This window comes from Bos javanicus, chromosome 17 (genome assembly GCF_032452875.1).
Source record: "Bos javanicus breed banteng chromosome 17, ARS-OSU_banteng_1.0, whole genome shotgun sequence".
Classification (NCBI taxonomy): Eukaryota; Metazoa; Chordata; class Mammalia; order Artiodactyla; family Bovidae; genus Bos; species Bos javanicus.
Window position 1 is genome coordinate 6,686,986 of NC_083884.1, and position 15,986 is coordinate 6,702,971.

Consider the following 15,986-nt stretch of genomic DNA (forward strand, 5'->3'; position numbering starts at 1 on the left):
AACCATGTACTGTAATGGAAGTTATGTGAATGCAGTCTGTCTCTCAAAGTGTCTCACTGTGCTGTACTCTCCCTTCCTGTGATGATCTGAGACCATGAAACGCCTACATGATGGCATGAAGTGAGGTGAATAATGTCAGCCTTGGGACGCAGGCTCAGGCTGCCACTGACCTTCTGACGTAATACAAAGGACAAACGTGCACTTAAGGTGACCCTGGATCACTGAGCCATGAAGATGTTGATGGCTGGATATCAGGGGCAGACTCTGGCGATAACTGGGGATCCTGGCAGGGGAGGCCTGAGATTCCATCACGCTACTCAGAACAGCACACAATTTAAAACCTATGAACTGTTTATTTCCAGAAGTTTCCACTTAATATTTCTGGACCACAGTTGACCATAGGTAACTGAAACGTTGGAAAACAGAACCAAAGATAGGAGGGATCAGTTCGGTTCAGTTGCTCAGTTGTGTCCAACTCTTTGCAACCCCATGGACTACAGCATGCCAGGCCTCCCTGTCCATCACCAACTCCCTAAGCTTGCTCAAACTCATGTCCATCGAGTCAGTGATGCCATCCAACCATCTCATCCTCTGTCATCCCCTTCTCCTGCCTTCAAGCTTTCCCAGCATCAGGGTCTTTTCCAATGAGTCAGTTCTTCACATCAGGTGGCCCAAGTATTGGAGTTTCAGCTTCAGCATCAGTTCTTCCAATTCAGGACTGATTTCCTTTAGGATTAACTGGTTTGATCTTCATGCAGCTCAAGACTCTCAAAGAGCCTTCTCCAATACCACAGTTCAAAAGCATCAATTCTTTGGCACTCAGCTTTCTTTATGGTCCAAGTCTCACGTCCATACATGATTTAGCTTTGACTAGATGGACCTAACTGGATACACACCTTATCATTACAGCCACCACTGTTCACAGCCTTGTTCTCAGAATTGTAAATCTCCTTATCTCTTTCTGCTGCAAACTTAGTAGTAACTTCTTCAATCGCATTAATTCTCTCTTAACCTGTATCTTAAATGTTATCTACACTAAACACTCAGTTTTTCATTTTAATAATTACAGTTTCCACTTCTAAAATCCCTAGCTGGTTCTTTAAACCTGCCTGTCATTCTTACTTGATTGCCAAAATGCCATTTTTAGGGAACTTCCCCAGTGGTCCAGTCATTGAGAATCTGCTTCCAGGGCAGGGGACTCGGGTTTGAGCCCTGGTAAAGGAACTAAGATCCCACATGCTGCAGGGCAGTGAAGCCTGTGTGCCACCGCTAAGACTCAATGCAGCCAAATAAATAAACATAAATTTCTAAAAAAAAAAAGTTTTTAGTTTAACAGAAAATAATAAGTATTGGCAAGGATTGTGGAGCAACCAGAACCCTGTACACTGTCAGTGAACTTATAAAATGTGCAGCTATTGTAGAAAAAAAATTTTTCACAGAATGATCCAGCAACTTCACTTCTGGATATCTACACAAAAGAAGTGAAAGCAGGGTTCTGAAGAGACATATCTGTGTATCTGTGGCCACAGCAGGGTTATTCATTGCAGCTAAAACGGGAAGCAATCCAAAATGTCCAGTGACAGATAAGTGAGTAAACCAAATGTGGTGTAAATAATGGTGTATTATTTGGTCTTCAAAAGGACGGAAATTCTGACACCTGCTACAACATGAAAGACTCTTGAAGACACTGTGCTAAGTGAAATAAATCAGGCACAAAAAGACAAATACTACATGAGTCCACTTACATGGACTAGTCCACCTAGAAGAGGCAAATTCAGAGCAATAGAAGGCAGGATAGTGGCTGCCATGGGCTGGGGCAGGGGTGGGGGGCAGGGAGTGAGGATTTAAGGGGTACAGAAGGGGTTTTCTTTGTGAGGTGAGAACAATTCTGGAGATGGATGGTGGCAATGGCTGTACAATAATGTGAATGTACATCACTGAGCTGTATGGTTAGGTTCTATGTATTTGACTCAGTTCACGTGTCTGACTCTTTGCAACCCTATGGACTGCAGCACGCCAGGCTTCCCTGTCCATCACCAACTCCTGGAGTTTACTCAAACTCATGTCCATTGAGTCAGTGATGCCATCCAACCATCTCATCCTCTGTCGCCCCCTTCTCCTCCTGCCTTCAATCTTGCCCAGCATCAGGGTCTTTTCTAATGAGTCAATTCTTGGCATCAGGTGGCAAAAGTATTGGAGCTTCAGCTTCAGCATCAGTCCTTCCAATGAACACCCAGGACTGATCTCCTTTAGGATGGACTGGTTGGATCTCCTTGCATCCAAGGGACTCTCAAGAGGCTTCTCCAACACCACAGTTCAAAAGCATCAATTCTTCAGCACTCAGCTTTCTTTATAGTCCAACTCTCACATCCATACATGACCACTGGAAAAACCATAGCTTTGACTAGACGGACCTTTATTGGCAAAGTAATGTCTTTGCTTTCATAGCTTTTCTTCCAAGGAGCAAGAGTCTTTTAATTTCATGGCTACAGTCACCATCTGCAGTGATTTTGGAGCCCCAGAAAATCAAGTCTCTCACTGTTTCCATTGTTTCCCCATCTATCTGCCAAGAAGTGATGGGACCGGATGCCACGATCTTAGTGTTTTGAATGTTGAGTGTATTTGACTACCATTAAAAATACTTGTTCTGCCTGAAATTATCACAACATTGTTAATCAGCTATACTCTAATACAAAATAAAAAGTTTAAAAAAAACAGAAAAAGTACTTGTTAAATGGGTATGGGGGGTGGGAGGTGGATCAGCCATTCAGGTGACAACGATAGGAAGCAGAGGTTTCCTGCGTGTCTACCGCGTGCTGACCTCTACATCTGTCCCCAACTCGTTCTTCTCAGATTCCCCAGGCAATGTGGCAGAATCAGAAATACAGAAAGTAGTAAATAAAGGGCATCTACTATTACATTCTCATCATCCTCCTCAATAAGGAAACAAAGAAGAAACTCAGGCTAGGAGCACTGAGATCAGAGGCTGCTGCTGCTGCGTTGCTTCAGTCGTGTCCGACTCTGTGCGACCCCATAGACAGCAGCCCACCAGGCTCCCCCGTCCCTGGGATTCTCCAGGTAAGAACACTGGAGTGGGTTGCCATTTCCTTCTCCAATGCATGAAAGTGAAAAGTGAAAGTGATGTCGCTCAGTCGTGTCTGACTCTTAGCGACCCCATGGACTGGAGCCTACCAGGCTCCTCTGTCCATGGGATTTTCCAGGCAAGAGTACTGGAGTGGGGTGGATCAGAGGCTACACCCAGCGCTTTCTCCATGACTCCATTCAGCACCTGCAACCATGCACTTTCCTGGGCAACAACAGGCCCTTACTCACCATGGAAATGCCAAGCACTGACCTCGACGTGTGTTTCAATCACGAGCTGATTCTTTCACCTTCATAAGGCACAGAGCTGGCTCTCAAAAGAAGCTTTGACAAATACGACCTCTGAGGACAGTTTTTACCACAAGCACCACCCTGGGAGTAGACAACGCCACTGGGCAGAAGCGTCTGCCCCCCTGGCTCAGCCTCCCCCGGTGACCAGGGCTGGGACATGGGGCCAGGCTTCCACTGCAGAGGACAGCTGCTTTCCCTGCTGTCAAAGAAGCAAAATTCAAGGATCTAACGTTTAAATATAACCAGGATTTACCCTTGTTGGAAGCGAACTTTGGCTCTGACACCAAACAAACAGGCTTTAACAAGCTGCTCTGACGGCTTTCATCCAGGCGCCACTAATGCACTGTCACATCAGGAGAGACCTGATGAGAAGCGGACATAACCCTTTTAGGACAGAAAACGAATGAGTCATACCCTGAACGACCCAGGGTATGTACTTATGAGCAGATTCGTTCTTTGCTAAGGCCCTAAGATCAGTTACTGATGGCCTGATCGAAACCCTCCGGAAGCCCAAAATTAATAGGCGATGTTCTCCTATAAAACAGTGACTCTGCAAGGCCTCCATCACCAGGCTGCCCGCTGACTCCCCCTGTGGTGCTTCTATCGCTCCCTTTTACAGGGTGACACATCTATACTGCACCTTCCTCAAACCAGTAGTTCTCAAACTCAGCCTGGCATCAGAATCCCCCGGAGCTAAACAAAACACTGCTTGCCAGGCCCCACCCACCACCAGTTCCTGATTCAGCTTGTCTGGGAGAAGACGGCCAAGGATGTGTGTTTTCATGAGTTCCTGGATGACGTCTCTGCTGCTGTTCCCAGAACCACACTTGGCCATGCCCTGAAACTTCTCCAGGGCCAGACACCTGTTGGAACGCCAGCTCCTCAGTAATCCTGCTCACACCATGTCTAAACTGCAGTGGGACCAGGGGCAGCCCAGGTCTCCTCCCTCTTGTCTTGCTCTCAGCACCCTCTGTCCCAGGAGGGGTCAGCAGCAGGGTCTACAGATGGTGGGGGTGGAGCAGGCACCCAGCGAGCTAGTCGACTCTTTCCTTACTGCGGCCAGACCACGGAGGGGAGTGCGGGAGCACAGGCCCTCGTCAACTCTCTTCCTTCACAAAAGCAGATGCTCCTCTCAGCGACCCTGAGAGGACAGGCTGGGATGAGGCAGGATTCGGCGTCCCTGAGTCTCCTGCCCAATGACCAAACTGATGTCGTCTTGCTGGCAGTCCACTTTGACTCCGGACACCCATCTCCAGACCCCAGCCCATTCATGACACCGTTCCCACCTGGACATCTGAAGGACAGACCTTCTCCGCCCTGTGTATACGGATGCCCTTTTCAGTTCGCCCCTCCACCCACGCCCTTCTGAACTATACACAGGAAGTACTCATTAAATATTTACCGAATTTAATTGAAAAATACTTGCAAGCCAGGCAGTGAGCACTGTAGCCATACCATTACTAAAGCAAAAGTCATAGAATAATTTCTATACACCAACAGCATTTCATATTGAGAAAAGTTGTTCTCAATAACATGAGTCTCCTAAAAATGTACTTTGGGAGAAAGACATCCAGTTACAGACCAGAAGAGCTTTCATAACACTTCTGAAAGTTTCCAAACGTTCTATTTATTTTTTCCAGGAGCACATGTATAATATAATGCCTTTGCCCCGCTAAATACTTTTAACCTTGGGCAATAATGCAGAAGTTAAGCTGATTTTCTTGATTATTTTCTTTCTTAGAAGCATGGCCCTTACTTAGCTCATACTATCAAAGGAAAATAAACAGCAATAGTGTAGGTTGTTCTTTAAAGGAGACAAAAGGTGGCAACTCACCTTAGAATTAGTTGTAACATCACATCTTCACAATGTAAACCGATGAGAGTTCTAAATAATGCCAGGGACACCACACAAAGCTGGGAAGCAACAAACACACGTTCTGTTTCAGACACTGAAGGGACCTCTGTAACCCCCAAAGACGGTAAATAATTCAGAATGACAAAATAAAATGGCCTTCATTTTTTAAGTAGTTTTAATTTTTTTTTTTTTTTTTAAAGATGCTGCTGCCAGAGAAAATGTATATTCAGACCACCAGTTCTCCTGTAGGATTTGATTCGACAATCTATCCCTGGGATTATGCCACTATGCAGAATTACTCTCCTACAAAATGCCTATGCTCATGTAAGATCCAGATAAACATGCCCCCTACAACTCCCCAACACACACACACACACACACACACACACACACACACACACGCACACACACGATCTACTTATGTCATTTGTTTTCCTATTTTCTTTTTTAAATATTTTGTTTATTTATTTGGCTGTGAGGAGTCTTTGTTATGGCATGCAGGAGCTTGTATTAATAATTGTGGCATGCAGAGTCTTAGTTGCAACATGTGGGATCTAGTTCCCTGACCCCCAGGGATCAAATCCTGGATCCCCAGCATTGGGAGCCCAGAGTCTTAATCACTGGAGTGCCAGAGAAGACCCTTCTAGTTATTTTCAAATATGACATTGATTTTTTACAAGATAGGGCTAAAAGAAAATTGCATATACCCCGGCCAACTCTCTACCTAGAGTCCCCAGCCCCAAACCTCAACTCCTTTTGATTTGTTTCTTGGCTTTGGGGCAAAGATTTTCCTGAGTTCCATTTCCCATAGTGCTGAGGAGTGATGATATACTTTCCTGAAGTATTTCATTAAATACTTTTATCATTAAAAAAAAAAAGAAAAAGAATTCTTGCCATCTCTAATTTCCAAAAAGGAAGGATAAAGAGCCCAACAGAGAAGGTTCCCAAAGGTACATTCTAAAATCACTGTGTCCTTTGGGAAGTAAGCATTTATTGTTCTATCCAGCCACATAAGTAATTGAGGCTCTTACTGTTTCTACAGGAGAATAAGCGCTAGTCCATCTTCTAGGCAGGACCAGTTTACAACTTGGTTAATGAAATTCGTAACAGTGCTGCAGAGAAAGAACTGTACTTGGTGTGCCCCAAAACATCTTGGACTCAGGCCACCCCTTACAGTTGGGCAGAAGCAACGTACTTCATTCCACTCACTCCATGCCTCTGCACATCCCGTTCTTCTGCCTGGAATGCCTTCCTCTGTCTCTTCCGCAGGATAAAGCCTCCTTATTCTCTAAGACTGACCCTAGGCACCACCTTTCCTAGGAAATCTTCTCTTTCTGCCAGGATTACCCCTCAGCATCTCCTTTCCCCATTCTGAGTCCTTTCTATATGTCACCATAGTAACCTGGGCAAATCACTGTCAAGGTGCTCAGCACCCTGTATCTGTCTTTTTATTATTGAGTCCCAGGAGTTTGTAATTCTACATACAAGTATCTTATCAGAGACATGACTTGCACAGATTTCTTCCTACTGTGTCAGCTGTCTTTGCAGTTTCTTAATGGTGTTCTTTGAAACACAAGAGTTCTTACTTGTTTATACATTTTCGATTTCTTCTTGAATCAGTCCCAGAAGACTGTATCTTTCTAGAACTTGCCTGTTTCATCTAAAGTATCCAATCTTTTGGCACATAGTTGTTCACAGTATCCCTCATAATCCTTTTTAGTTCTGTAAGGTCAATAGTAATATCCCTTCTTTCATCCTGGATTTTATTAATTTGACTCTTCTTACTTTCTTCCTTAGTAGTCTAGCTAAAAGTTTGTCAATTTTGTCAATCTTTTAAAAAACCCAACTTTATTTGAAGCTTTTGATTTGTTTTTATTGAATGAAAAATTCTTTAAATTCTATGGTGCTTTACAGTTTTCGAAAGTTTCACACATGATTTCATAATATCCCTTTTCCCCCCTACGCGTTCCAGCTCACCACTGGTAACCACATTCGTTATCTATAGCTGTGAGTCAGCTTCTTGGCTGTTTTACTTACTAGTTTGTTGTATTTTCTAAATTCTACATATAAGCGGTATTATACAGCATGTGTTTCTCTGTCTGACTTACTTCATTTAGCATAAAGCCCTCCAAGTCCATCCAAGTTCTTGCAAATGGCAAAATTTCATTCCCTTTTTTTTTTTTCTATTTTTTTTCCTTCTTTTGGCTGCACTAGGTATCAGTGTCATCCAAGGGCTTTCTCTACTTGGGGTTACTCTCTAGCTCCAGGCACAGGTTTCTCCTGTTGCAGAGCACAGGCTCTAGAGTGCCGAGGGTTCACCAGTTGTGAGGCACGGAATTAGTTGTCCTGTGCATGTAGAATCTTCCTGAATCAGGGGTTGAACCTGTGTCCCCTGCACTGGAAGGCAGATTCTTAGCCACTGGACCACCAGGGAAGTCCCACCACATATTCTTTATCCATTCATTTGTTGATGGACAGTTTGGTTGCTTCCACAACTTGGACACTTTGCAAATTGCAAATAATGTTGCTTCAGTTCAGTTCAGTTCAGTCGCTCAGTCGTGTCCGACTCTTCGAGACCCCATGAATCACTGCACGCCAGGCCTCCCTGTCCATCACCAACTCCCGGAGTTCACCCAGACTCACGTCCATCGAGTCAGTGATGCCATCCAGCCATCTCATCCTCTGTCGTCCCCTTCTCCTCCTGCCCCCAATCCCTCACAGCATCAGAGTCTTTTCCAATGAGTCAACTCTTCGCATGAGGTGGCCAAAGTACTGGAGTTTCAGCTTTAGCATCATTCCTTCCAAAGAACACCCAGGGCTGATCTCCTTCAGAATGGACTGGTTGGATCTCCTTGCAGACCAAGGGACTCTCAAGAGTCTTCTCCAACACCACAGTTCAAAACCATCAATTCTTCAGCGTTCAGCCTTCTTCACAGTCCAACTCTCACATCCATACATGACCACAGGAAAAACCATAGCCTTGACTAGACGAACCTTTGTTGGCAAACTAACGTCTCTGCTTTTGAATATGCTATCTAGGTTGGTCATAACTTTCCTTCCAAGGAGTAAGTGTCTTTTAATTTCATGGCTGCAGTCACCATCTGCAGTGATTTTGGAGCCCAAAAAAATAAAGTCTGACACTGTTTCCACTGTTTCCCCATCTATTTCCCATGAAGTGATGGGACCAGATGCCATGATCTTCGTTTTCTGAATGTTGAGCTGTAAGCCAAATTTTTCACTCTCCACTTTCACTTTCATCAAGAGGCTTTTTAGTTCCTCTTCACTTTCTGCCATAAGGGTGGTGTCATCTGCATATCTGAGGTTATTGATATTTCTCCTGGCAATCTTGATTCCAGCTTGTGTTTCTTCCAGCCCAGCGTTTCTCATGATGTACTCTGCATAGAAGTTAAATAAGCAGGATGATAATATACAGCCTTGGTGTACTCCTTTTCCTATTTGGAACCAGTCTGTTGTTCCATGTCCAGTTCTAACTGTTGCTTCCTGACCTGCATACAGATTTCTCAAGAGGCAGATCAGGTGGTCTGGTATTCCCATCTCTCTAAGAATTTTCTACAGTTTATTGTGATCCACACAGTCAAAGGCTTTGGCATAGTCAATAAAGCAGGAATAGATGTTTTTCTGGAACTCTCTTGCTTTTTCCATGATCCAGAGGATGTTGGCAATTTGATCCCTGGTTCCTCTGCCTTTTCTAAAACCAGCTTGAACATCTGGAAGTTCATGGTTCACATATTGCTGAAGCTTGGCTTGCAGAATTTTGAGCAGTACTTTACTAGCGTGTGAGATGAGTGCAATTGTGCAGTAGAGTGCAATTGTGCAGTAGTTTGAGCATTCTTTGGCATTGCCATTCTTTGGGATTGGAATGAAAACTGACCTTTTCCAGTCCTGTGGCCACTGCTGAGTTTTCCAAATTTGCTGGCATATTGAGTGCAGCACTTTCACAGCATCATCCTTCAGGATTTGAAATAGCTCAACTGGAATTCCATCACCTCCACTAGCTTTGTTCATAGTGATGCTTTCTAAGGCCCGCTTGACTTCACATTCCAGGATATCTGGCTCTAGGTGAGTGATCACACCATTGTGATTATCTGGGTCGTGAAGTTCTTTTTTGTACAGTTCTTCTGTGTATTCTTGCCACCTCTTCTTAATATCTTCTGCTTCTGTTAGGTCCATACTATTTCTGTCCTTTATCGAGCCCATCTTTGCATGAAATGTCCCCCTGGTATCTCTAATTTTCTTGAAGAGATCTCTAGTCTTTCCCATTCTGTTGTTTTCCTCTATTTCTTTGCACTGATTGCTGAGAAAGGTTTTCTTATCTCTTCTTGCTATTCTTTGGAACTCTGCATTCAGATGCTTATATCTTTCCTTTCTCCTTTGCTTTTTGCTTCTCTTCTTTCCACAGCTATTTGTAAGGCCTCCCCAGACAGCCATTTTGCTTTTTTGCATTTCTTTTCCATGGGGATGGTCTTTATCCCTGTCTCCTGTACAATGTCATGGACCTCATTCCATAGTTTATCAGGCACTCTATCTATCAGATCTAGGCCCTTAAATCTATTTCTCACTTTCACTGTATAATCATAAGGGATTCAATTTAGGTCATACCTGAATGGTCTAGTGGTTTTCCCTCCTTTCTTCAATTTCAGTCTGAATTTGGCAATAAGGAGTTCATGGTCTGAGCCACAGTCAGCTCCTGGTCTTGTTTTTGCTGACTGTATCGAGCTTCTCCATCTATGGCTGCAAAGAATATAATCAATCTGATTTCGGTGTTGACCATCTGGTGATGTCCATGTGTAGAGTCTTCTCTTGTGCTGTTGGAAGAGGGTGTTTGTTATGACCAGTGCATTTTCTTGGCAAAACTCTATTAGTCTTTGCCCTGCTTCATTCCGTATTCCAAGGCCAAATTTGCCTGTTACTCCAGGTGTTTCTTGACTTCCTACTTTTGCATTCCAGTCCCCTATCATGAAAAGGACATCTTTTTTGGGTGTTAGTTCTAAAAGGTCTTGTAGGTCTTCATAGAACCATTCAACTTCAGCTTCTTCAGCGTTACTGGTTAGGGCATAGACTTGGATTACTGTGATATTGAATGGTTTGCCTTGGAAACGAACAGAGATCATTCTGTCGTTTTTGAGATTGCATCTAAGTACTGCATTTCGGACTCTTTTGTTGACCATGATATGATGGCTACTCCATTTCTTCTGAGGGATTCCTGCCCGCAGTAGTAGATATAATGGTCATCTGAGTTAAATTCACCCATTCCAGTCTATTTCAGTTCGCTGATTCCTAGAATGTCGACATTCACTCTTGCCATCTCTTGTTTGACCACTTCCAATTTGCCTTGATTCGTGGACCTGACATTCCAGGTTCCTATGCAATATTGCTCTTTACAGCATCAGACCTTGCTTCTATCACCAGTCACATCCATAGCTGGGTATTGTTTTTGCTTTGGCTCCATCCCTTCATTCTTTCTGGAGTTATTTCTCTGCTGATCTCCAGTAGCATATTGGGCACCTACTGACCTGGGGAGTTTCTCTTTCAGTATCCTATCATTTTGCCTTTTCATACTGTTCATGGGGTTCTCAAGGCAAGAATACTGAAGTAGTTTGCCATTCCCTTCTCCAGTGGACATTCTGTCAGCCCTCTCCACCATGACCTGCCCGTCTTGGGTGGCCTCACGGGCATGGCTTAGTTTCATTGAGTTGGACAAGGCTGTGGTCCTAGTGTGATTAGACTGACTAGTTTTCTGTGAGTATGGTTTCAGTGTGCTTGCCCTCTGATGCCCTCTTGCAACACCTACTGTCTTACTTGGGTTTCTCTTACCTTGGTGCTCCAGCAAAGCGCAGCCGCTGCGCCTTACAATAATGCTGCTTATATATAACCATTAGGATATATGGATCTTTGCAAACTAGTGTTTTCATTTTCTTCCAATATACCTTTGCTTTTAAAATAATAATTGCAATTAAACAGAGGCAGCCTATGGGGAGAGGGCTGCAAAGGATTACACTAAAGGTATGAGAGGATTTTCAAAGTTAATCAGAGCACCAAACAAAGAATGACTACCTAAATTCACACGTGCCCAGACTTGCATTTCAAACCACTTATGGACAGAAATATGATCTCTAATACCCAGACTTGACAGACTTCAGCTCTTTGGCTTTACTTGAGCTTCAGCCCCATCCCCTGTTCCTTGTCTCCTCGGAAGCACATTCTGCTGGTTCTGCGCAAGAAAGTGTCAACCCAGACAAACTGAGAAAACTGTCTAGAAAAGGCAGTAACTTCCACCTCCCAGACAGAAGGGCTCCAGGCAGCAAAACAATCTAGCTCATCTCTTCCAAAACAGAAAAGTAAAGGCTGAAAGGAAAATAAAAGGAGGGTAAATAAAAAGAAGAGAATATTCACAGTTTTATCCCCAAAACAAACTCTCCTGAACTGTGTCCTGAGTCATAACTTCCCTTCCACTGGGGCTCTCCTTACCCGGAATGGGGTGTTGATTCGGCTCGTGAGTGTATCCAAGATGTGGACATTCTCGTGCTGGTGCAACAGGATAAAGCGGAGGAAGGTCTCGAGCAGTGCTGGCTCGGAGATGCTGCGCAGAAAAAGGTCCAGGTAGGCGGTGGTGGTCATGACCTCCTCCACAGTCACCTGGGCCCAACGACAGAGTGAACGCAGGTGAGCCTCCCCCGATGCTGCGATCCGTGCCTCTCCAACGGCCCCCAGCCTCACCGCGGTGACCCCATCAAGGCAAGAACACGCCTGCCGCCTCCCCCGATGCTGCGATCCGTGCCTCTCCAACGGCCCCCAGCCTCACCGCGGTGACCCCATCAAGGCAAGAACACGCCTGCCACGAGAGCACACTTCAGAGCTTCATTTGAAGCCCCTAACCTATTCACATTCCTCAAAATCTCATGCTGATTCCACCTTTTAATTCAGTAAGGGAAAAGCAAAGGCAGAAAGAAGCAATTCAAGTGTTCTGACAACCTTGATACACCAGATGCAGTTCAAATACCATCAAGATTTTAGTGTGTAATCACAAAGAGGGAAAAGATAATAGAAAGTATGTTCATGGTCCATAAAAAGGATTAATTAGAAAGCTCAGTATAACTTGTTCCCTTACTAGTCATTCAATAAACCTTTATTGGGATTTCTTATGAACAAGAAGCTAGAAACCACACATTTCCTGTCCAGGAAGATGGGTTCTATTTATGATCTAGCACACTAAATATAATAAATAGCAAATGACAGGTGCAGGAACAAAACGCTGCAGAAGTTCAGATACGTTTCAGGCAAGTTGCAAGTCAGAATTTTATAACTGAATAATATACATAAAGTATTATTTATAAACTGCTGTAAGAGTTTACTGCTTATAAAGTAACTGTGACTTTTTAAATAATACAGATTACTATTTTCTATGTGCTGTGATTTTCCCATGCAGTAAAACATCAATCTTTCAGGAAACAGACTCCTCTAAAGAGTCAAGTTTTTCAAAGAACTGAGGATTTGATGCTTAAAGCAACAAATTTCTATTTTAAACATTTTGACTGGGAATATTTTAAGAGTGAGTATACATTGCTTTGTCTTCCTAAAGGCAGAATTGTGCTAAGTCATGTCCGACTCTTTTCGACCCTATAGACTGTAGCCCGCCAGGGTCCTCTGTCCGTGGGATTTTCCAGGCAAGAATACTGCAGTGGGTTGTCATTTCCTTCTTGAGGGGATTAAACCCATGTCTCCTGCAATTGCAGGCACTGGCAGGCAGATTCTTTACCACTGAGCCACCTGGGAAGACCTAAAGGCAGAACAGGGGCCATCAACTGCCATACTGTTTGTAATACAAAAAGACTCAAACAAGGTTGCATGAGAATTACCAGGGAAACGGTTCAAAATTTCAGATTTCAGCCTTATACCCTAGAAAGCTTAGATATCTCCCCTGCCATGAGTCAAACACACTTGATGCTAAAAGAAACAGATGGTGATAAATTTTGAGTGATCACATCTTTTCTTTTCCAGTAGTCGATCTTCTTTTCTCCTCACTTTAAAAGTGTTAGCTGTCATTTTATCATACTGTTACTGGGCCATTCCTTTAAAAATGCTTTCCTCTTCTCCTTTTCTGCCTTCAAAATCCACAACTCAGTTTAGAAACCAGATCTTTAGACCTGCTATGTAAGTGTGGACAGCTCTCGCAAGGATGCATCTGCACAGAAAGGCTTGAATTACTTTTATGAATTTCTTGATTCTTAGGGATGTGCTAGATAGATGAGTCCATATCAGTTCAGTTCAGTTCAGTTCAGTCACTCAGTCGAGTCCGACTCTTTGTGACCCCATGAATCGCAGCACGCCAGGCCTCCCTGTCCATCACCAACTCCTGGAGTTCACCCAGACTCAGGTCCATCGAGTCAGTGATGCCATCCAGCCATCTCATCCTCTGTCGTCCCTTCTCCTCCTGCCCCCAATCCCTCCCAGCATCAGAGTCTTTTCCAATGAGTCAACTCTTCGCATGAGGTGGCCAAAGGACTGGAGTTTCAGCTTTAGCATCATTCCTTCCAAAGCAATCCCAGGGCTGATCTCCTTCAGAATGGACTGGTTGGATCTCCTTGCAGTCCAAGGGACTCTCAAGAGTCTCCTCCAACACCACAGTTCAAAAGCATCAATTCTTCGGCGCTCAGCCTTCTTCACAGTCCAACTCTCACATCCATACATGACCACAGGAAAAACCATAGCCTTGACTAGATGGACCTTTGTTGGCAAAGTAATGTCTCTGCTTTTGAATATGCTATCTAGGTTGGTCATAACTTTCCTTCCAAGGAGTAAGCGTCTGAGTCCACACAGATATTACCAAATCAGTTCTGTCTGTTTTCTTTATTGTAAGCAAGGCCCCTGCAGTACAGCTGAATGCACTCTCAGAGCCCACTGACAGTACCCCGAGTGGCCTGAGTGCTGCGTCCGGCCAGGCCCCTACAGTACATCTGAATGCACTCTCAGAGCCCACTGACAGTACCCCAAGTGGCCTGAGCGCTGCGTGCGGCCCTTCCATTCCCCACTCAGTGTCAATCTTATGACTCCTCACCCAACACACCCCTGTGTCATCTGACCAGATGTAAAAGCTCTCTGCGTCCAAATAAAGCACAGGAAACAGGTAAGCACCAACCACTTGGCAGACAAATTATTTGAAGAAGAGTCCTCCTCGTGGGCTGCCCTGCTTCTGAACAAACAGCTTCTATCCCTGTGTTCTCCTGCATTCTCTAGCCCCAGGCTCACAGCACTTACAATGCTGTCCTGGGACGCAAGCTGCATCTTTTTCTTTATTACCGCAGGGCAATGGAAAGAGCCCTGCGCACAGACGGTACTTAATAAACATTTCCTGAGCAAATGACAGCCTCCAAGGACCTGGCAATTTACATTTGCCAAAGCTGAGCTTAAGATTTTTAATTCTTCCCTCTTCTCTGCATGAGATCTGAAGGCCCCAGTGAGTGGGGATTTTTTTTAAAATAAAAATTACAGAATAACTGATGTCACCCAGAACAATTAAGGGGAAAGGACTGACACCACCACCAAACACATAGTTCCATTAGGTCACCCCCATTGCATGACTGCAATCTCCCTAGAGTAAAAATTTAACCTAAAATCATTAACACAAAATTTGAATTCCCTAACAATCTTGATTACTAGAAGAAAAAAGAAGTAGCATTAATCGATTCCTGGGTAGGGAGATCCTCTGGGGAAGGAAATGGCAACTTGAGTATTCTTGCCTGGGAAATCCCAGGGACAGAGGAGCCTGGCGGACTACAGCCCATGGGATCACAAAAAAGTTGGACACGACCAAGCGACTAAATGACAACAACAATCATTCCAAAGGAACCACGTGTGTAGTTTCTGTGTTTTCAACTTACCTGTGGAGCACTGCTGAGCTGACATGCTACACGCAAGTCCAGGAGCTGCCTTTGCAGCAACAGTGTAGCGCCAGCTTTTCCCCTCTTTAGTTATGCATGGCTGTAATCAGCTCCAAAGCACAGCGATAAACTCTTGAGCATCTAAGTCTCAGTGTTTGGGACCTGGCATGAAAGGCGGGCATTAAGCATCTATTGTTTACTACTCTTAAACCGGATAAATGAAAAGATTTCTGTGTTTTTTTTTTTTAGAAATCCAAGCTGTCATTTATAAGCTAAGAGGATTTAAGGAAGCACTTGGAGGGGCAGCATTTACATAACGTGCTATAAATATTAAAGCCCAACTCTATTAAGCATCGGGTTGCAAAGTCTTTATGAATCGAGGTCATCCTCACCTTAAATGAATACCCAAACCAAGAAAATCTGGTTCCCTTCTCTTTCCCCCTCTTTCCTCCTCCACATTCTCAGAGCCCTTAGAAGCCTTTTATCCTAGAAAATCTTCTCCCGCCCCATTATCTTGACTTCTCAGAAACTTCCTCTAATCCTCCAAATAGGAAACCTCCTTAAAGGAGGATGAGACCAGAGCCTAAGCGTGATCACTTGAAAGCTAATGATGAGCCACCAGGGGCGGGCGGCTGGGCTGTGCGCACTGTAAAATTCAGGTTCTGCCAATGCCCCAAAGAGCAAGGACCAGCCAAACGAGAAAGCAGCCGCCTCCTCGTGGGCCAGTCGTGAAGGACAGTCGGTGCTGATGTAAGGAGGACCTTTCTGCCTCACGGTTGTGTGTCAGTATTTACTGACCTTGTTCTATAAAGAACTGCAGCTACAAATTTACATAGAAA

At 44.3% G+C, this 15,986-nt stretch overlaps 1 protein-coding gene across 3 annotated transcripts in view; it reads right to left on the bottom strand.

The window, feature by feature from the left end:
• Nucleotides 1-15,986, bottom strand: part of FHIP1A (FHF complex subunit HOOK interacting protein 1A) — a 301,594-nt gene that overhangs the window by 26,476 nt on the left and 259,132 nt on the right. For all 3 annotated transcript variants that reach the window (XM_061383995.1, XM_061383994.1, XM_061383993.1), the window contains 2 exons: nucleotides 11,738-11,905; nucleotides 5,228-5,307 (listed from right to left, as the gene is read on the bottom strand). In XM_061383995.1, the coding sequence (XP_061239979.1) occupies nucleotides 5,228-5,307; nucleotides 11,738-11,905 (248 nt within the window). The remainder of the gene's footprint in view (nucleotides 1-5,227; nucleotides 5,308-11,737; nucleotides 11,906-15,986) is intronic.